The sequence below is a fragment of the Quercus suber genome, unplaced genomic scaffold (genome assembly GCF_002906115.3).
Source record: "Quercus suber isolate HL8 unplaced genomic scaffold, Cork oak 2.0 scaffold_110, whole genome shotgun sequence".
Lineage (NCBI taxonomy): Eukaryota > Viridiplantae > Streptophyta > Magnoliopsida > Fagales > Fagaceae > Quercus > Quercus suber.
In genome coordinates, this window is record NW_027069575.1 from 1435049 (window position 1) to 1457486 (window position 22438).

A 22438-nucleotide genomic window follows, 5' to 3' on the forward strand; every position below is an offset into this window, starting at 1 on the left:
AGTAATTCTGAAAACGTCCTATACTATTAGGAAATCAGCAAGTCACATGGTTTCAAATCTAAAAAACTTAAGTCTGATTGATTGTTCAACCTATGTGCTAAACGAGTAGGACAATGATTTGTATGGATTCTAGAGAGAAGTGAGGGTTTTTTTTTTTTTTTTTTTGCATGTTAGGCTAATTTCCCAAACATATGTATTATGCAGCTGATTTTGAAACATTTTTGTTATTTGACAACTTTTGAAACTCTAGTCTCTATAAGACTTGAGTTATAATGTGAAGAACTTGAGTCTTTGAAACTTGAGTTCCACTAAAAAAAAAAAAAAAAACCATCTCAGGATTTTCTCCATGGAAAGTGGTCACATAACAATAATGTTTCAAAACCAATCATGTAACTAATATGTTTGGAAAAGTAGCCTAATGGGCATAAAAAGCTGAGAAACATTTTTGTTATGTGACAACTTTTGAAACTCTAGTCTCTAAGACTCGAGCTACAATGTCAAGAACTTGAGTCTTTGAAACTTGAGTTCCACTAAAAAAAAAAAAAAAAAAAAACCATCTCATGATTTTCTTCATGGAAAGTGGTCACATAACAAAGCCGAGATAGTAGGTATAAAAAGCTGAGATGTGAGTGAGACTCGGGCCAATTTACATTACAAAAACCATCTAGGCGGTTAAATATATATTTCTTTCCTTTGTTCATTTTCACATGGGTGCCACCCTCCCTAATTCCCTAGGGTAGACAATATCTCTTGCCATTGTTCATTGTCCACATAAACAGCTTGTTAGCAATCCACCCTATTTATTATGGGTAGAAATTTAGCCACCAAATTAATGCTTTATCCCTTGCAATCTCTCTCATATACACTATAAATACGTACCTATATTCTCATTATAAGGGACAAATAGAAACGGAGAAGCACCGAGAGATAGAGAATAAAGATATATATATATATATATATATATATATATTCAGATTGATTCTCCTATTTGTTTAGCCTGCACAATGGCCAAAATGCTACAATGTTTAGCCATGGTGAAATTCCCACTATTGTATTACACTACTGGCCCATGCAAATGATAATGCTTTTGGAAAAGAAGATTCTTCATGATTTTGGTCACCTTATACTTACTTTCGGCACAAGTTGGCTCTTTGGACTGAAGAACTAGACAAAGCCTTTGCTACTGTTGATATGAGTCAAAAAGTGAAAAATCACTGTTCACTGATACTGTTCACTATGTTTTTTCTGCCTATTTAAGGAAGGGGGGGGGGGGGGATGTCCCCTAAGTTAAACTAAGAATTCTCTAGAGCTAGAACTTTCTTTAGGCCTACTTCTCTCCTTTAGAATTTCTCCCTAGAATTTCCACTACTACCATTATTTCATTATATATATATATATATATATGTACGTACGTATGTATGTATATGGCTTAGTTTTGGTTGACAACACAATAGGTTATATGGGCTTCATTGGTAATGGACAAAGCTGCTAACAGATTCGGAAAAGGCTGATGGATTCGAATAAGGCTGACATATTTTAATAAATGTTGAATACTATTAGTCTTATCCATCTCTTTCTTGATACCATTCTTCATCGATGTTCGCATCTAGGTCATGGTTATTATAATAAGGGCCATTGATTGTAATATGGTAGTCATCCAGAAGGGGATTGAGTAGCTCTCAAGAATCTACACACATATATATGATGTGGTGGATGGTTATTAGAGTAAGCAATTCAGAAATAATTTCACTCTAATATTTCTTTCTCTTGTCTTTATATTTCATTGACTTTACAACATAGGCCAATTTATTCTTATTACAATTTGTACAAGCATCTAGCTAGGCCCACTAAAACTCATATCTAAAGGCGAACTCATATCTAAAGGCGAACTCACATTAATGCATTTTTTTATTTGTTATGGCCCTGCCCACTTTCGCACAAGAAAATTGCTTCTAATTCTTTCGCCACAGACAGATTAAAAAAAAAAAAATTCCCGTTGGCCAGAAGGCCCAGAACCCAGAAGAAGCAGTAGCAGCAAATCAAGTGTCAAAGAAGCAAAGGTGAGGAGAGTAAGAGGAAGACAACAAGGGTGGTGGAATCGCTGGGATGGCTAACGGTATCGTCGATCATGCCAAAGAAGCAAAGGGCCATAGCTGGTTTGGGGCTTGGCCGAGTAGCTGCGACATTGGACAATGACGAACACAAGCGTTTTGTTAGGTAAGTAAGGGTTTTAATTCTTTCTGGTTCAGTACACAGAGTTTGTTATGTTGAAATACATTTTGTAATAAATGAGAAACACAAGGTCAAAGGTTTTAATTAGCTTGGAAATGGTTGATTGGGGCTGGGTTTTTAACAGTTCAAATCAGTGTAATAAGAATGTATAGTAAAGAGATTATGTGGGTCATTATTCTGATGCAACTTGTTTGTTTGGGTTTGGTTGTGCAAACTAGTCACTCCGTGCCAAATTGTTTGTCTACAGTCTACTCAAGAAAATCCAACCCTTTTTGTGGCACACGGTTTTGAAACAGTTAAGTCGAACTAATTTAACTATATTTGATTATGTAATTCTTGTCATTGATGTAATCATGTTTTATTCATATTCATGAGTTTGGGTATGCTAAACCTTAATAAGATCCTGTATACTAAACCAATTTATTTCCTTTTGCTATTATTGAGTTTGCAAAAAATCATAATTTCTATAAGAACTAAACAAACTACTACTGTCACTAAAAGGATACCTCTGTTAATTTTCCACTATATCATAATCATTTACGAATTTTTCCATTTGTCTAGGAATTATTAAGGCACTAGTTTTTGAAGATTCAAATGAATTAAAAGGAGAAAATTTTCAAGTTATTCCACTAGTGATCATTATTCTGTTTTGGTTTTTAACCTTCGCCTCCTATGTGCTAAATTCTATCCCTTCATCTAACAGATACTCTCTCAGTGCTTCTTGCCACAGCCGGAGCTGTCATGTCATTAAAAAAAAATTCTAGAATTCATTTGATAACAGCCACCAAAGACTAGGTCTAGCACTTTATGTTGTCATATGGGTGCAAGTCTTTATTGGATTTTTCAGGCCTAAAAGGTATTTCATTTTTTTTTTTAATATACAATTTTGGATTAATTGTAGAAAATTATGATAGTTTTCGAGGTACATGCACTTTGCACTCTAAATTATGAACACTTATAACAAATTTTACAAATTATTCCTTATAACCTGATTGACTAGTAAGATTAGCATGTGTAAATTATATATGACCACAAAAATTTTGTCATTAACTGATTGCAAAGGAAAAATAGGGAATTTAATTTTAATGGTCATGTGACTTATATATAATCGTTAATTTTAATAGTCAATCAAGCTACATGGTGCAATTTGTAAATTTTTATAGTTGTTAATTACAAGTTTTCATAGTTTGGAGTGGAAAGGGAAAGTACCCTCATAGTAGTTTAGGGTCAATTTTTTATTAACCCTTTTTTCAATCACTGTAGAAACCAGTCTCTCACCAAGTTATAGTTGATTCTCAAATATTAATGCCAAATTGTAACGACAAAGTCTAAATTATTTCAAGTTCTTGTTTATTTATGCATATCTAAATTTCCCTCCTTTGGCAGGGGGAAGAAAGAAAGGGGTATGTGGTATATGTTGCATTGGATACTTGGGACAATAATTTCTCTGGTGGGGATCATCAACGTTTACACAGGCTTAAATGCATACAATAGGAAAACATCAAGGAGCACAACCCTTTGGACTATACTTTTCGCAGCTGAGGTCTCTTTCATTGCTTTCTTTTACCTCTTTCAAGACAAATGGGAGTATATGCAAAAGCAAGGTGTGACTTTAGGCGATTTGTCGATCACACTTTCGAATCAAGAAATTCCTGAAAGGTTCAACCAAAAGGAGATGTTGCCTGAACCATGTGGCAAGCGCAATGCACTTATGAATTGTTTGACTAACAAGGGATTCTTTATACTATCTTTTTTTGCTATAATTTTTCTTTTGGGTTGATCATTTGGCTTTGTTTTAGACGCATGCACTTTATACATGTGGAATGTAACTTACAAAAGATTACACTAATGGAGTGCATGCATCTAAAAGTGGAGTACGGATTGTGCATCCAATTATGTCCAAGGATTTTCGTTTTTATGTGTAAGTACATAAATATGTATATTGTAGCTATATGTTTGATATTATGGGATTACTAAATTGAGTGGTTTTTTTTTTTTTTGGGATAATTTAATAATTACGACGGAGAGGAGATTTGAATCTTTAATGTCTCAATTGAAAATATTAGAAGATACCAATCTGTTGAGTTACAAGATTCTTACAAAATTGGACGTTTATTGATATGAAATTGTTAGGAGATTATGTAATGCTTTGTTTGAGAATATTATGAAGTTTATAAGCATATTTATGTGTAATACTGTTTTGAAGCGTGTTATGAGAGAATATTAGAATGCAGTACTTCAAATAGCATGATGCACCATATACGTAAAAACATGTACCACTTCTAAACCACTGATGCACTAGTCTCCTTTATTAATTATTGACAAGGGAAATTGTTTAGGAATTTTTAGCATTAATAAAACTCGTCATCGTTTTGAGAAAGGAACATGTGTTCTTGTTGTATTAAAACTTAATTTGTAAAATCAAATAAGAGGCAAGAGCTAGCTCCATGATCACAAATAGTTATTTTTTATCAGTAAAGATTTGGTTGCATACTTTCTGATTAGACACTTTGATGTTGCATGTTTTGATAGGTTCTGTAACATCCCGACCCAACTTTATAGTTAAACTATGTGTTTGAATAGTTAATTATTATTTTAAGTCATTTCCTTTCTATAATTAATAGAATAATATTTAATAAACATATTATTTTATAATGCCACTGAATAAGAATTGTAAAGATTATAAATAATTGAATGGCTAATTGTATTATGAATATTTACTAAGTATTTACAGAACTATATTAAGTGGTTTAAGTTATTAGATACATAGTTGGTGTTTTAATTAGGTATGATGTATGAGATGTTATAATTAACATGGTTAAGGTTGTAAGTAAGTAGTCAAAGGAAGCACATAGTTGTAATTCCACTTACACATGCATGTTGACACATGTTATCCTTTTAAACTCCAAAGACCAACACCTAGCCAGCCATGCAACAAACAAGCTTCACCTCATTCTTTTTTCTGCTTTCTCAAAGCAACTAGAACAATAACCAAGGAGCTCTCTCCCTCTCTATTCTCACGGGTCCAAACAAATCAAAATTCTCACCTCACTTTGCTCTCATTTCTCTTAAGGAAAGAGCTAGAATCTCTCTTGAGTCCCTTTTCTCAAACCCATGGGTCCAACATCAAAAGAAAGAAAAACTCTCAACTCTCCTCTCCCTCTCACACCTATGGGTCCAGCAGCAACAAGGAAGTTTGTTTCAATTCTTCTCAAGCTCTTGTTCCCAACTTAAAGCTAGAGTGATTCTAGCTCTATTACTCCAAGAAACCGTGCCTAGGGTAAGGGGAAAGTCTAATTCTTTTAATATATTGTCTATTTAAATTTAAGTGATGGTTATATGAATTTGTATATGGGATTGCTGGATTCTAGAGATTGTTGATTGCCCGAATATGATTTGAGTCATTGTTTATGCTTGCATGTGCTCCAAGATGATAGACTAAGATAAAATTTGTTATGGGTAAGTATTGAAATAAGTAAAATAGCTAGATAAACTTATGGAATTGCTAATTGAGGTGCAGAATGTGTACTTGATTCAGTAATTGAAGCTTGTTGAGTGTTAGTTAATAGGCACCTTATGAACTTGTTAAGAGTTGCACTCATTGGTTAACCTGTTTGGTCATTATAAATCCTGTATTTTTCTAGGATAGGTATGGGTAAAAGGCTTGTAGGAGATTATTATATAATATGTCTAGTATGTGTGTATTAAATTTCATATAAAAATACTATTGTTTGATAATTGTTTGTGAACTTACAAGAAAATGTTGCAAAACTGTCATTGTAGTAGATTCTGTGTTTACGCATGGTAAATTATGCATTAAATTTTATATAATGAATTTGGATGCTAGGGATATTTCCTATGAAATCTAAGACATTTTTGGTTGTTATTGATTTGGTTTCACAGCAATTGGATCAATACAAAAATCATAGTGCAATTTGTAAATTGAAATTCTATTAGGACAGATTTGAGTATGCTGTCTTGTATGATTTTTAGTAAATCATGGTTTTATGATTTAGTTCTGAAAATGATATGGAATTTACTAGACATCCATAGGAGTGGCTCTATAAATTGACATGAAAATTGGGTGTGAATTGATAGCCCATTTGTATTTTATAAGTATGTGTTTTTGGAATAAACAGTGAACAGTAAATGTATAACTAACTTTGAGGATTTAATTCTAAAGTTAGGGCGAATGATTTGAGCTATAAATTAATATGCTCATCATTTGGTATGTCTAAATTATAGATAAATTTTATATAACTTTGCTCAAAGTTTAGTACTCAAAGGAGGGGTTCTAAACCATTCAACTGTTGTTTTTATGAAGCTGTTTTGTTCAAGCTGTATGTTGCCTTTATGCATGTAGCATTGCTTCCAATCTTAAACATATTTTGAATTGATTTTAAAGCTGTTTGAATTTATCTAAATATGAACATTAAAATAATGGTTTCTCTATGATTTGGTACATCATGTTGTTTGATCAATGTATCTTGTGTTTGGGGAATCTTGTTAAGGTGGGACTATGATTTTTCCTGATTTTAAGAGATAAACTTTGAGATGAATGTGTAAGTTTATGATAAGGAAAAATTGATAGTAATAAACTTTGATATTTGGTTTAGGTGTTACCAGCCCCTAGGTTTGAGCTCCTTTGACTTTAGGCTCTCGGTTCCTCAACTTTCAGGTAAGGTATATGGGTATTTGATAAGTCATGAGGTTATTTTAAAGTTTATTATGTATTAAAAGGTTTTTTTATTAGAGATATAACATATAATCATATTTCAGACAAAGATATGTTTGTGAGCTTTTGAAACCTTATGTATATGATTTAAGCATATTGATGCTATTACTTATATCACAAACATAATATTTTAAGAATGAAGTGGGTAATGGATATGCTACTGTTATGAAATATTTATGTAAAAGCATAGTTATCAGAAAAATATAGTTTTCGGTTATTCCATTGTTATGATCTGAACTCAGCCAATAAGGGTTATAGTATCATGGTATTTCCATGGAGATTTTGATTGGCCATTACAAGTGGTGAGGACTCTGCTACCCGCCCTCATTGGGAGCGACCAACTGTGGAGGATGGCAACCGACCCTCATGGTTGATGATATGATCACATCGAAATGGGTGATACTTTTTGATATGATCTTGGAATTACCTAGCGTTGTGGGGAATGCTGGATGCTTGGCATTATGTGCTGGAAGCCTCCCAAAGTTGTGACAGACTTACAATTGGACTGACTAATATGTATTATAAATGAGTTATTAAGCTATTTGAAAATTATAAAGAAAAGTTGTTCTTTAAATATAAAGTTTCTAAAGTTCTATTGTGTTTTAAAGATAAAGCTTCTAATGAAAACTTATGTTAAAAAGTTATTAGATATCTGTTCTTTAAGAAAAGTTAAATTTTATGATTATAAAAGTTATAATATTTTATGAGAAGAAGTTTATACAGAAAAGTTTTCTTATTCGTCAAGATGTTTCTAATTTAAGACGAAGTTACCAATTATCTGATTTAAGTTAAAATGATTATTTTGTAATGAGAATATATATATATAATATGTATGTATGTGTGTGTGTGTGTGTGTGTGTGTGTGTGTATATGATTTTAAACAATCAATATTATATTTGGTGACTTTGTAAGAAATGAAAGAAATTCAGTTTGAAAAAGTTTTGTAATATTATTTTGAAACGAAAAAGGAGAACAATTATTTCTATGAAAAGTGTATAAATTATAATTATAAAGAGTAAATACTGTACATGAAAAGAGGTTCTCCTATCTGAATAATCATAGAATGAAATGATTTGATTTATATATATTCTTATTAAATTCTCATGTATCTTACTCTTATTGAGCTGTGTATCTCACCCCTTCCACTCTTTCAATCAACAGGTTTTATTCTGGAGCAGATGGAGTTTTAGTTGAGTTTTGGAAGGAGCTGGTTTTAGTTTTAAAAACATAGATCCCAAATTCGCATTTTGATGTTTAGCTTTGTAGTATTGTATATTTTAGGATCCAATGAAAGTTGTGCAGCTTAAAGTATTAAGAAATGTATTATGTGAAAATTAGAATTTGAATAACTAGTGGATTATGTTATTCTTTGAGTACAGTGTAGATGCTCTGAATATTAAGTAAAAAATCTTATATCAAGAAAGATAAGAAATAAGAAAGAAAAGAAAGATGGAAGCTTTTGTTAAAAAGTTTAGTTGGTTCTTGTTAACATCAAGTTTAAGCTTGATATTAGCATATCGGTCATGGTCACAATCCGGGCATCGGGTTTGGGACGTGATAGGTTCCAGTCGGAAAAATGCCATGGAGTTTTTATTGGACTATTTAGAATAATTTGGCTGGCTTACTAAAAGAAAAATTGGAAAAAAAAAAATCAAAGCATAGAATCACATTAATTAGGGTTGGCAAATGATTCGAGCTAGGTAGAAACAATGTAACAACCGTATCAAGTGAATTTAGAAGAAGCTACAATTTTATTTATTAGCAAAGTCAAAACTGGCCATTCCTTGTAAATACTTTTACTTTTGATTAGTAGTAGAGCTGCTGGAGATGCATATATATGATAAAGCTTTCAAACACCAGTAATTATGAGAATTTCATATCATTATCATTAATATGATATACTAGGCTCATAACATAGAAATGTAAGAATTGGTTCTCTTTCATTAAAAAGAAGAAGAAAGAAAGTAAGAATTGGTTCTCATACCTACATCTAAGGGAAAATAAGTGGGAAAAGAGCCTAATCTCCACAGTGGTATAAAATTCATTAAAAAAGTAAGCTAAATGAATTTAGTGGGTTTGGAAATACAATTTTATCCTCCATCCACCCAAAATGAGAGAGAGAGAGAGAGAGAGAGAGAGAGAGAGAGAGAGTCCAAAGTACTAAAATTTGCAAAAAAACTCCAATCAAATTTAACCTTGAAAGACACATCAAACCTCCTTTAACATAAACAAATATCAACTAACCATAAAGCGGGTTAAGTACAACTCCAACGAAGAACACAACCCCAGATATCTCTTCTCTAATCATGAATATGAACGGACGGTTTGCCAAAAAACTGAGAAGTGGAGAAGGTTCATATTGTGAACAGGTTGCAAGAAGATCAAAAATAGTAAAAGATGCTTCCTCAGTACCTTCCTCATTAACTTCAATAAAAGACTCGTGTAATATTTTGGAAACAAAAAAAGTTTCAATTTCAAGAGAATCAATCATTCCTTTGAAGTCTCCGACCATCTCAAAAGGTAATGTCAATCCTATATTTTTCATGATTTTTGAAGCATCAAACTTATGTGAAAATTTAAACTTTGGAATCCACATCTTGGAAAGATATACTTCTTTTACCTTAAAGCAATCACCTTGTAACTCCGGGGTGGAATTAAAATTTTGAACTAGATCTTGTAATCCATCTTTCTTGTTAGGAAGAATGACATACATGGAGAATATTCTTTTATCTTGTCCTTTTCGATATGGAATCTTAAGAACCTTAAAACTTTTGAAAGATACATAAAAATGTTTCTCCTTTGTGTCTGCGATCATGAAAAGAACCCGAATTGGTTTTCCATAAAGGGGATAAAAATCTTTATGTTGAGTCATATATTCATATCAAAAGCATTTAACCAAGTTCCCTTGAAATAAAGTGCACTGGCAAGGATGAATATTGTTTCTTTATTAGTGGCGTTATGTGGGAGATGCTCTTTTATGAGCCCTTTCGTTGTATTATTTGCCCATAAATTCACTTCATTCCTCACTATTTCTGCCTACCAAAATATTTCAATGTCGAAAATTATAAACAATCATTGTCAAAGAGATTTGGTGGCAAACAACATTCTAAATCAATAGCAGTTTGTGGCAGTGACCTTTATTTAGGGGAAACTATTGTGCCTTAAAGCACATAAAAAGGATACTAATGAGTGCCATTTAGATAATACACCGTAGGTGAACCTTAATTCTTGGGCAAGAAAACAACAGGCCATTTGTGCAATTAGAAGAAGCCACTCTTTTGTTTATTGCAAAAAAGAAAAAAAAAAAAAAGGAAGACACTCACAAAAAAAGTTTTAATATGTGCAAAAAACTACATTAATTATTTAGACAGTCCTTATACAAAATTTAAATAAACATCTGGGTTTAGACAGTCATTTAATTGTATATACAAAATATCATTAGAATGGAGAACTAATTTTGCTAAACATCTGGATTCTATTTCTTTTTCAACTATTATTAGTGCATGCATCTGGGCCCTTTTTTTTCAGCTATTTAAATGTCAGGCAATTAACAGTATCATAAAATTAGAAAACATGTAATAGAAGTCTTTCAAACAATATCCTAAACTAAAGAAAAGCTAACAGTTCTTGTTTGACATAAAAAAAAAAAAAAAAATCCCTAAAAAGTCTTAAAAGTCAATTAAAGAAAAACTATACAAGATATATTTCCATACATCTCTCTCTGAAGAAAAAAAAGAAAAGAAAAAAGGAAGCCCTTTTCATTTCACAAATCATCAAACAACTCTCTCTCTCTCTCTCTCTCTCTCTCTCTCTGAAGAGAACATTTTCTCTCTAAAAGAAAGTCTCCCTCTTCTCCCTTTCTCTCTTTACCACCTATTTCCATTATCATTGCTTAATTACCACAACAAAACAAATAACAACTCATGTTATTCTTGGTCTTCCTCCCCTAAAAATGGAAAAGAACAACAACAATAATCATATTCATAACACCCTTTCTTCTTAAAAATAAAAATTCATAACACCCTAACGAAGAGTTTTAATTTTCTTCTTATAATAAAATTAGGTTTTAGATTAGGTTACCCTTAAAAAGAAAAGAAAGAAAGGAAATAGACAATTGAAACAGCCAAAGTTATTAGACCATCACCATTAGCGGCAATAAAGGACTCCGTTAACGCCATGATCAAGACCTAACCCTAGTCTTACTCTTCTACTCTAAATTTACACAACATTCGTTATAAAAATCTTTCAAGCAGTATCCTAAACTAAGAAAAGCTATGGGTTCTTGATTTCTTGGAAAACCCAGAATGTCTTAAAGATCCAATTCACAAAAAACGCTACAATCAGTATAATAAAAGTCTCAAAATCTTTTACCACCAAAAAATTCTCAAACTCTACAAACAGTATAATAAAATTACAAAACATATAATAAAGGTCTTTCAAACAGTACCCTAATCTAAGAAAAACTAAAATTTGCAAACCTCCTTTAAAATTTAACCTTGAAAGATACATCAAACCTCCTTTAGCACAAAGAAATATCAATTAATCATAAGCGGGTTAAGTACAACTCCAACAAAGAACACGACCCCAGATATCTCTTCTCTAATCGTGAATATGAACGGATGGTCTGCCACAAAACTTGGAGGTGGAGGAGGTTGATATTGTGAACAACCACATAGAAGAGGGGCAAAAGTCAAAGCTGTAGCCTCAGTTCCTTCCTCATTAACTTCAATAAAAGACTGGTGTAATATTGTGGAGAGAAAAACTTTGTCACTTTCAAGAGAATCAATCATTCCTATGAAGTCCCCAACCATCTTAAAAGGTAAGGTCAATCCTATATTTTGCATGATTCTTGAAGCATCAAATCCATACGAAAACTTAAACTTTGGAATCCACATCTTGGAAAGATTTACTTCTTCGACCTTAAAGCAATCACCAAATAACTCTGGGGTGGAATTGAAATTTTGAACTAGATCTTGTAATCCATCTTTCTTGTCAGGAAGAATGACGTACATCGAGAATCGTCTATTATCTTGTCCTTTTTGATATGGAATTTTAAGAACCTTAAAGTTTTTGAAAGATCCATAAAAATGTTTCTTCTCTTTGTCTGCGATCATGAAGGGAACCCGAATTGGTTTTCCATGTAGGGGATAAAAATCTTCATGTCGAGTCAATTTCACATTAAAAGCATTTAACCAAGCTCCTTTGAAATAAAGTGCATTGGCAAGGATGAGTATTGTATCTTGATTAATAACGCCATGTGGGAGAAGCTCTTTTATGAGCCCTTTTGTGGCACTCTTTGCCCATAAATTCACTTCATTCCTTACTCTCTCCGCCTACAAAAATATTTCAATGTAAAAAAGTATTAATAATCTTTTGTCAAAGAGATATGGTGGCAAACAACAGTTTATATTTGATAGCATCTTGTCGCAGTGATCTTATAGGGAAACTATTGTGCCTTAAAGCACTTGAAAAGGATATTAATGAGAGCCATTTTGATAACACACCGTAGGTGAACCTTAGTTCTTGTGCATTAAAACAAGAGGCCATTTGTGCATTTAGAAGAAGCCACTCTTTTGGCACTCGCAAAAAAGAGTTTTAATATGTGCAAAAACTACAATCACGAAAACCTAGAAAGTCTTAAAGATTCAATTCAAGAAAAACTCTACAATCAGTATAATAAAAGTCTCAAAATCTCTTACCACCACAAAAAAGTCTCAAACTTTACAAACAGTATAATAAAAACTACAAAACGTATAATAAAGGTCTTTCAAACAGTATCCTAATCTAAGAAGAACTAAGGGTTCTATTGTTTGACAAAGAAAAACCTACAAAGTCTTAAACTCAAAGAACTCCACAAATAGTATGATACAAAGTCTCAAACTCTACAAACAGAGAAGAAGTTCATACCTGATTAACAAAGTCAAGAGTTTGGGCTTCTGCTTTGAAAACGGTTCTGGCAAACTCCGTGAAAGAGGGCTTGAGAGAGAAAGCCTGATTAGTCCAAAGGGTATTAAGAGAAGCTAGAATTAGTCCTTGATTGTTGTCCTCAGTGGGTGCTACAGCTTCAACCATTAGCATGGACTTGGCTTTGAGATCATTCAAGTTCTTTGCTCCAAGGAACTGCATAAATTGCTCCAAGGTACGACCCCATGAACCAAAAGCCAGCAAATTCAATGCATTGCCGATTGAGATTGGAGACATCACGACATTCTTATTGCACCCCTGGTTGATCTCATTGAGAGCGAGTTGCCAAGCCATGTGCATACCGAGTTCCATCTTTTTCCTTCAGGCTTACACTTCTTTTCCTTCTGAGTCTTGTAAATATTAGGTTACTTTCGTGTGTGGGAGAATCTGTGAACTTGTATTAGTATTTATAGGTAGAGTTGCGTGATTTTTGTAGCCGACTGGTAGTTCTACTAGGCTAAGGTTTTCTTTAAAAAAAAATGTTCTACTTGGTTAAGGATTAGTGCACAGGAAGCCCACTAGCCGACTTTGCCTAATATAAATATGTTATTATTTGGGCCTTGCTTAATTGTATATGTGAGAACGGGTTAGCCTCATAGGAGAAATAGTGCAACAATATTATAGTCAATAGTATATTTGGGAATTGGGGCTTTGTATGGTTATGTCAGCGTAACATAAACCATACCAAGCCCTAATTATAGTATATTATAGTCAATAGTATATTGTAACATCTACTGATCTACATGGATTTAGATTCAGTGAAATAATGCACCATGTAATTACCCTTTGTTGTGAGATATAAAAAATAACATGGTAAAAAAATTTATGACCTCATACTTTTTTTAAAATTTTATTTATTATCTTAACTTTTACATCCCACAATTGAGTGGTAATCAATATGCTATTGCACAAAATCTAAATCCTCAACTTCATACGGCTTAAAGAGAAAAAAAAACCTGGCAAAAAAGGATATAAACATGTTAGTTCGGTCTCACTCCCTGATTATACACTCTGCACCTTTCTGATATAGTATATCTCAACCCGTACTGTTCATTAGTTTTTTTTTCCCCCTCTCTCTCTCACTCTCGCTCTCGCTCTCTCTCTCTCTCTCTCGCTCTCTCACAGTACGAGGGTTTTGTTTGTGCTTTTTTGTCTTTTCTTTTTAATTTTATTTTTTTTTATATTTATATGTGCATATATAGTTACACCGACTTAACAAATTCTTACAATATTTTCACAATTATTGATAATTTGGTTTTGCTTGCGCTCTTTTTGTCTTTTCTTTTAAATATTATATCTGCATACACAATTATACTGACACAACAAATTCTTACAGTATTTTCACAATTATTGAAGTGTCAAATTTTTAAAGGTCAAAATAAAATAATAAGATAAGAGACTGAGATCAATCACAACTGAAAATAAATGTATTATGAAAATGTTATAACATTTTCTTCTTGTCACAATATTTTCACAATCACTGAAATTTTAGTTCCTTATAGATCAAAATAAAATAAAATAAAAAGAAATGCTATGTTCATAACATTTTCATAATAATTGTACAACAAATTTTATGTGGCGAAGTGTTTTTGATGGATAAAAAAGTGATATCAATAGTGGGCTCAGTTTAAAACCAATAACAACTTGTTATTTAGAATTTGTTTTAACAATATTATAGATGTAGCATTTCTCTCCAAAAAAAAATTTATTCGGATCCTAAAAATGAAAGTATTGTGAAGATATTGTGATATTTTGTTATATTCTTAAATTTCTTTTTTAGTATATATGATCAAATTAGGAGAGCTAAAATTCACGGTTTCATGCACAATTTTCTTGTGTTGTCTTTTTATTTGTTTTTTTTCAATGCATAATTTTAAAACTAGTAATAATTTTCACCTAAACTTTGTTGTGAAAGTGCTGTGGACGTAAAAAATAAAGTAATAAATATCAAACTGGGACCTACCACAGCTGGAAATAAAAAATATTGCAAAAATGTTGTGACATTTTGTTATGTTCCTAGGCTTCTTTTTTGTGTGACATTTTGTTGTGTTTCTAGGCTTCTTTTTTTGTTTAGTCAAATTTGGTAAGCCAAAATTCATTGTTTTAGGCACGATTTTCTTCAATTGGCTTTTTATTCTTTTTTTTATATTTTATTTTATTTTATTTTTATTTTAAATATACGGTCATAAATGGTTAGCCCAATTTAAAATCAATAACAATTTACCACCTAAGATTTATTATAAAAATATTGTGAACATAGCATTACTCTAAAATAAAATAATAAAATATCAAACTAGAACCCACCATAGCTAGGAATAAAGGTATTGTAAAATACCGTGACATTTTTTTGTATTCCTAGACTTCTTTTTTGATTTAGTTAATTTGTTGAACCAAAATTCATTGTTTTATGCATAGTTTTTTTAGGTTGATTTTTTTTAACATCAAGTTTATTTTTAAAATTTTTTTATTTATTTTAAAAACAGATTGTTTTACACACACACACACACACACACACACACACACAAATTGATGAAGTAGCACTTTCCTCCTTTATGTTTGGGGTAGTTTCATTCGCCCTTAAACTAAAGTTGAATAATTTCCTCCTTTATATTTTGTAAATGAGCATATACCCCTATTGTTACTTTTTTAGTTAAACTCTAACAAAATCTTATAATACTTAAAATATTCCATTATGCAATGTCTAAAATAATCCTACTAAATTTTAATGTCCCAAAACATTTCTTCGTGCATTTTGGATTTTATGCGGTAAACTGATAGTCATGCTTGGAAAGTTAGAATGATTATATATGATGTTTTATTTGTTACCTAGAGAACACTAATTTATTAGGTTTAAATCTTCTAGACTTATAATTTTATCTAATAGAAACTTTGATGACATATGTCTTTTATTATTTTATCCTTTTTTTAATTTCTTTTCTTGCTTAAAAGGGTGTTCATTAAAAATAAGTAAGCTAAACATTGTAATTAGATTCATAAAATAAGATGATAAAGAGTGAAGTATGAATAACAAAATCTTCATTGTAGATGATTGCAAGTATTTAATTTGATGAAGATCTTCAAAAAAAAAAAAAATTGGAGCATATATCATCGTTCATTATGAAAATTCAAATATTGTGGAAAGATGATGACATTCATTATCATTATTTGTAACATTTTTTAGTGAGTAGATATTAAATTTAGTAAATAGTTTCTAAGATATTGTCATAGTAAACGGATATTCAAATAGCTATTTTAAATTTAAGTATATGACTTCATACTTCTTCAACAAAAAAAATCTATATTAATTTTCTCACTAAAGGGGCAGCACATGCAATCCACACTAGTGTGTGTATATATGAAATCTTTTTTTTTTTTTGGGACTTTTTAACAAATTTTAGAAAGGATAGAGTAGCTTTCTATCTCTTAATCAGAAGGGATGCCTTGTCCATTGATTAAATGGAAGGCTTATATTGGAGTATTTTTGGGGCTTGGTAGAGTACTTGAAAGGGTAAAACCGCCAAAACCCCCTTGGAATATAGAGGTCGATCTTTAACTACTTTGGGGTATTTTTTTTTTTAAAATTTATTTTATTAATAAAGGGTGATATTAGGCTTATTGTGTAATCCAGGACTACAAGGTCAGTTTACTGACCTTGTAGTCCCAACCAATAAGAAGAAGACAGATCATTAAAAACTGATGATGTAAGCTAACCTATCATGTCACCCATTATGTCTAATGTCCCTTCTTCTGAGAGTGTTTTCAAATTTTGTTTTTAGACCAAATTCAAATTTGAGATGTAAATGGTGGGATCTGAAAACTTTTCTTCAAAATTTTTTTTTTATGGAATATCACATATTTCCCAACACCAAACAAAATGTGTTTCTGGCGAAATTGCCTCCAACGTCCCACTCGCCAGCAACGACAACCTCAGCACTGCCTTGCTTATCAACGCACACCTCTTCAATGTTTTCTCTATTGTAATACCTCACATTCTCATCCTAGATATACAAAATGCTTTGATGGGTAATCTGAATTTTTAGATTTGAGAGGTATGTTGTTCCTTTAAAAAAGGATGATAATGCTTCAAGATTCAAGCAATGAATGGGGTGAGTTCTATTTTCCCTTTCTTTTTGTTGGATGAAATTCCCGGACTTCTTAGCCCATGACATTTTATGCCATAGGTATTCTTGATGATCTTTTATTTTGTTTTTCTTTTGTTTCCATTGATATCCATGTTGGTCTCTTTGATGCTTTTTCTTTTGGGTATTTAGGTATTTATGGCCAATTAATTTCACAATTTATGTTCATTCCTCTTGTCACTAACTCATTGTAATCAATATGTTTGATAAAATGCCCCAATGAAAAGACTATGTCATCTTTAAAGAATTGGGGTATAGGTTTTTCATTCAACTTGTTTATTTCCATGAGAAAAGCTTAATTCAATCATCAAGACTCATTCTTGGACATGTTATCACGTGAACTCTTGAGTGTTGTTTAACTTTAATTTGTAAGTAATTTTAGTTGCTAGATCTGAGGTGCAATGCTCTATATACTATATCAAGATTAGTGCTATGACCATGCTATAAGTTTTATTCTTTGTTTATGAGTGTTGTGATAATTATAAGCATACATGTATGAGCAGTGGTGTCTGGTCATATTTTCAATTGGCGACCAATCCCATGGAATGAATGTCAGTGACAAAGCAAGAGAGAATTGAATCCCTGAAATAAAGTTTAGTGTGCATTATGGTTTCCTAACTTCGGCATATGGTGAAAATTTGGATAGGCAAAAGCTTTTGAACTTTGAATATATAGCTATAGTCAATCTAATTGATAGTAATAATAATTGACATTTGTGCTAGCAAACTTGTGTGCATTTTAATGTACTTTTGAATACAATTAATGATGCAATGGTGGATATTAGATAGTTGAAACCATGAAGTAGTTAGACAATAGATTTTTATTGATGAAGATTTAGACAAACTTGGAAGGCATTTGCATTTTGGAAGATGCTTGGAGTAGAGGGAATCTCAGCTTGCCAAGGATATGGATGAGCAATAGGCCAAAGATGAGGATCAACAAGTTGGACATGAAGGAGCTGTTATTATTGGCTTGGGATGAGATGGATTCATTAGTTAGAGATAAAAATTATTAATAACTTATTTCCCAGACTTTCTGAAGTGTAGAGGAGGATTGGGTTGTTTGCTAGTTTTTTTATCAAGCTTATGTTATGAGTTGGGTGTTTATCATAAGTTGTATTGTACGTATGTCATGTACTGTATGCTATATAAAGAGAAACAAATTAATAAAGATGAAAGCAGAAAATTAGAACTCAAATTCTTTTTCCCTCACAATTTCAAGAGGCTAGTTCATAAAATTCTATAGTGTGTATTAATAATGGTTGTTATAAGGACAGGGAGCATTTGAAGTTATTTTAGGTTGAAATGTCTGGCTATGAACATTGGATAGCTATTACCAGGCAACTATTGCTTCTCATGAAGAATGATGATCCATATTTTTATGCTTGCATTTCAATTTTGAGCATTGCAGCAGCTAGCTTTGGAATTGTAGATTCTTACTCCCAAGTTGCTTTCTGAAAGTATTTTCAGTATTAGTCATTCTTAGAGCAGCTATAACAACCCATCCAAAGCTTACAGCATGTCTTGAGCAACAAGATTTAAAATAAGTTCAATATTTTTTTGCATCTCTTTTCTATTATAGTCATTTACAACCAATCTCTTTTCCCTCTATTATCACATAAACAAGAAAGAGATCAAAAAAGATTCTTACAACTAAAGAAAAGAAATTTCCCTCTACTATACGGATATAAACAAAGAGTGAAAAAAATAAAATAAATAAATAAACTCTTCTAATTAAAGACTACAAGAGAGTTCAACTTAGGGGGAGGGGAAAAATCTGCCTATCCTTCCCATCTGCATTGACATTGACCTGAGTATCTTAGATGAATAAATCTAAATGTTCCAATTTGGACTTCAATCCTAGCAACTTTACTTTTTCTCCCAATGTTGCTTCAGCTTAGCCTCTAGCCCTTAACCTTCATTCATGGGGCAACTTCAACTGTTCTAATTTGGGCATTAATGCTAATTGCCTCTGCAAGTAAAAATTCATGAATATTAATTAAAAAAGAAGTTGCACATGGTTGCTAAAAGTAATAAGCATGTGACATCTATTCTAATGGAACTAAACAAGAGATGCTTATGCATTGTTGCATTTGCTTCTTATTCAAATCGATTCTACATCAATAAAACCCAACAAACCATTTTATTTACACCATGCAAATATCCATAGTTATCATTAAGTTGCATTTTTCTTAGACACCTCATATGTAAAATTATAAAACACATGAACACATGTAAATAGGAAAAAGAAACTATCCTCTTACAAGTACCTCACTCAAGCCAAAGCATATATTTCCCCCTTCTAAATCCACTTCCCACCCCAACACAGCTAAAACATGCCCACCATAAATGACACCTTCATATACCCACCCACCAGAAATGAGAGCATAAGCCAACAAAGAAATGCCAAGAAAACAAGCATTTCCACAAACACCTTAAAGGCAATCTCTCAGTAGGTCAATCATATGAAATTTCAATTTGAAAGTCCATTTATAAATTTATGAATATTCAGTAAACTATTAACTTCAAATACATGAAATACTTAACTACGGTATACTTGGACTCACATATCAGTAATAAAGGTAAATATTCAAGAAATTGAACTGTTCAATCAAGCCAAAGAAATGAATTTTTAGAACAAAAACAAGAACCAAAAGGAAAAACTCAACTGAAATCTAAAAGGTTTGGATTGCCCATCAAAGCATCGGTACCCAAGAAACAAAGGTGAAAAATCCTTGTTTATCAAATCCAACGAAAAATCCTAAATCCAAACTAAATCAATCTCTTCAATTTAGAAACCACAAAATGAACTCCAGATGAACCTAGTCCTAAAAAAAAGTAATAATTAAAAAAAAAAAACCCTAAGAGAAGAGAGAGAGAGAGAGAGAGAGAGAGAGAGAGCTAACCCAAGAGGAGGGAGATTTGAGCTTGGGCCTGTAGAGAGCGATCTGAGAGCTGAAGGGGAGAGGTGGATACTGCTATGGCATGGAGACTGTGAGGGAGCAGGTTCTTGGAATTTTGATGTAGATGGCATATCTAAAAAATGAAAAATGAAATTTGAAAGTTTGACAGAGAGTGCAATTCTAGTGAAGCTTGCCTAATTCACTTCTAAATTTTGAATTATACTCAAACAGGGTTAATAGACGTTAAGATGGGTAGGGTTTATTGAGTTGATGTGGCATAAAAGCCTATGTAAGCATTTTTTTATTGAGGTGTCTTGTATTTATTGGTTGGGACTACAGGGTCAGCAAGCTGACCTTGTAGTCTCGGACTACACAATAATTTTCCTTCTTCCAACGAATGCATGTGCCCTAAATATGTGCACACATGTTTTATGAATGCATACACAACCCTATACGAGAACAACTATTTTTTGTTTCCAACCTAATTTCCTTGAGCCATGATTTTTTTGGCTAACTAATGGTGATTTTTCAATTCCAAAACTACGAAACTATTTTGTCATTATTAGCTTTGGGGACCTAAGTAGTACAAAACAAGGTGTAGACGTAGGGCATATTAAGTGTGGGATTCATGTAGTTTACTACAAAATGAATGCTAGAATACTATTTACACCGCCTAAGTGTGTGATCGCTTATAAATATGTTCATTAACTATAATGCTAATGTGTTATTTCCATCAAAATTTATTAGAATCTTGCTATGAAACATTCCTAAAATCTCTCTTTGAACACAAAAGTAGAAGAAACAATGCTCATTTTAGGTGGGTTAACAATGAAAATGTGACAAAGCATAACATAAGGGTACATTAACATTGTTGTAATAGTTGATGATGTAAACTACAAGTCTTAAAAGTTGGATGATTTAGAAGTGACTCTAAAATTTAGGGGTGTAAGTACAATTTAATTGACATTGGAAAATCAACAATCTCATTCTTGCAAGCAAAAAAAAAAAAAAAAAAAACGGAGAAGAAAAGGATCCACTTTATTAATGTGTGGGAAAATTATGATGTTACATCAACATAAACTAGATAGGTAATGTCTGGTGGAACAAATTCTATTCATACAGTTAACGGAAAAGACTTTCTAACTCTCCTAGCTAATGCATGAGCAACTCCATTGCCCTGCCGCCTAAAATGAGAGAAAGAACAAGTTTGGAACAAACCCATTAAAGACTTACAGTCTTTTATAATATGACCGATACTAGACCGGTCTAGACAGTGACCCACTGATGCTTTTACATCAAGCTCCGAGTCTCCTTCAAATACCACATGTCTCAAGTCTAACTCCTCCATGAATAACATTGCTCTCCTTGCTGTCATCGCCTCAAGCACTTCCACTGTTGACATCATGTCAATTTTTTCTGCTAGTGAGCCCATAACTTGACCCAATTCATTCCTCACCACAACTCCAATCCCTGCTTTTTCTTCATCCACGAAGTAAGCACCATCATAGTTCACCTTGTACATGCCATCAGCTGGTGGTACCCAACGCTGTGTCAGTGCAATTTTTCTATCAGGTCTACATTTTGGATTCCCGTGGAAGTCAGCAAGCAAAGCTTCTGCCACATCAAGAATCTTCTTAGGTGGCGGGTGTTGCTCGTCGAAATGCATTTTATTACGTCTGCTGCATATAAACCATGCAACGACCAAGAACAACTCCATATTTTCTTCCTGCTGCCTTATAAAGAAAACCAAATCTGCAAAGGATCCCGCACTTAGATATTGGCTTCTTATTTTATTAATCCTGTGACCCCTGCAACCCAGCACTTTATCAAAGTCCCAAAGAGCGTGGAAGGCTATTTCACTTGCTCTCTCACAGTTACTACATAATGGTGAACTTACAACTTTGCATGGATATAAATTCGCCAATGTTGGGAGTGATTCAGTGCAAGCTCGCCAGCCAAAGTGCTTTATCTTATTGGGGATTCGCAAACTCCAAATTCCTTTCCAAAAATTCCTTAAATCAGCACTATTGGACCTTGAAACAGCCTCCCTATTTTCTAGCTCACCTAGTAGCTGGTACCTGGTCTTTACCGAATAATTTCTGTCCCGACTCCGTGGCCATACAGTACAGTCTTCTTGTGGCGTTCTGCATAATGGGATAGCCTTAATTCTTTGAGCCAAGTAGGAAGCAATTTTCTGATCAATCATATGCCCATTCCAGTCCATTGTTGTCTGGTCTATAAGTGAACTAACAGTGGAATCATCCACACAATCCTGCGTGAGTGGTACTGCCTTGGTTGGAAAACAGCCAGGAATCCAACTATCCTTGAATACCCGAACCTATGACCCATCACCAACCCTCCATAACATCCCTTCCTCAATGACATGTCTTGCTTAAAGTATACTTTGCCAAGCAAAGGAGCCCTTCTTGCTCTTTGCCTCAAACACCGAACCTGTAAGGAAATATT

At 32.7% G+C, this 22438-nt stretch overlaps 3 protein-coding genes and 1 long non-coding RNA gene across 4 annotated transcripts; 2 read left to right on the forward strand and 2 right to left on the reverse strand.

Annotated features, from left to right (window-relative positions):
* Positions 1 to 2928: 2928 nt before the first annotated feature.
* On the forward strand, positions 2929 to 4228 carry LOC112012480 (cytochrome b561 domain-containing protein At4g18260; the record flags this gene model as incomplete). The annotated part of the gene is given in 3 exon segments (XM_065775364.1): positions 2929 to 2994; positions 2997 to 3088; positions 3619 to 4228. Coding segments are annotated over 3 exon segments (552 nt in total), but the record flags the coding sequence as incomplete, so codon positions are not given.
* Positions 4229 to 5171: 943 nt separating this feature from the next.
* On the forward strand, positions 5172 to 8335 carry LOC112012493 (uncharacterized). Its single transcript, XR_002882986.2, has 3 exons — positions 5172 to 5512; positions 6849 to 6910; positions 8129 to 8335. It is a non-coding gene; the product is annotated as an uncharacterized LOC112012493 (long non-coding RNA).
* Positions 8336 to 11502: 3167 nt separating this feature from the next.
* LOC112012487 (serpin-ZXA) lies at positions 11503 to 13243 on the reverse strand. The gene is made up of 2 exons (XM_024044867.1): positions 12875 to 13243; positions 11503 to 12300 (listed from the first exon to the last, which is right to left on the reverse strand). The coding sequence occupies exons 1-2, from the start codon at positions 13241 to 13243 to the stop codon at positions 11503 to 11505; spliced, it is 1167 nt and encodes a 388-aa protein (XP_023900635.1).
* Positions 13244 to 18987: 5744 nt separating this feature from the next.
* On the reverse strand, positions 18988 to 22196 carry LOC112012488 (uncharacterized). The gene is made up of 3 exons (XM_024044868.2): positions 21206 to 22196; positions 19340 to 19503; positions 18988 to 19041 (listed from the first exon to the last, which is right to left on the reverse strand). Exons 1-3 carry the CDS (start codon positions 22194 to 22196, stop codon positions 18988 to 18990), a joined length of 1209 nt encoding a protein of 402 aa, XP_023900636.2.
* Between the last annotated feature and the right edge of the window lie 242 nt (positions 22197 to 22438).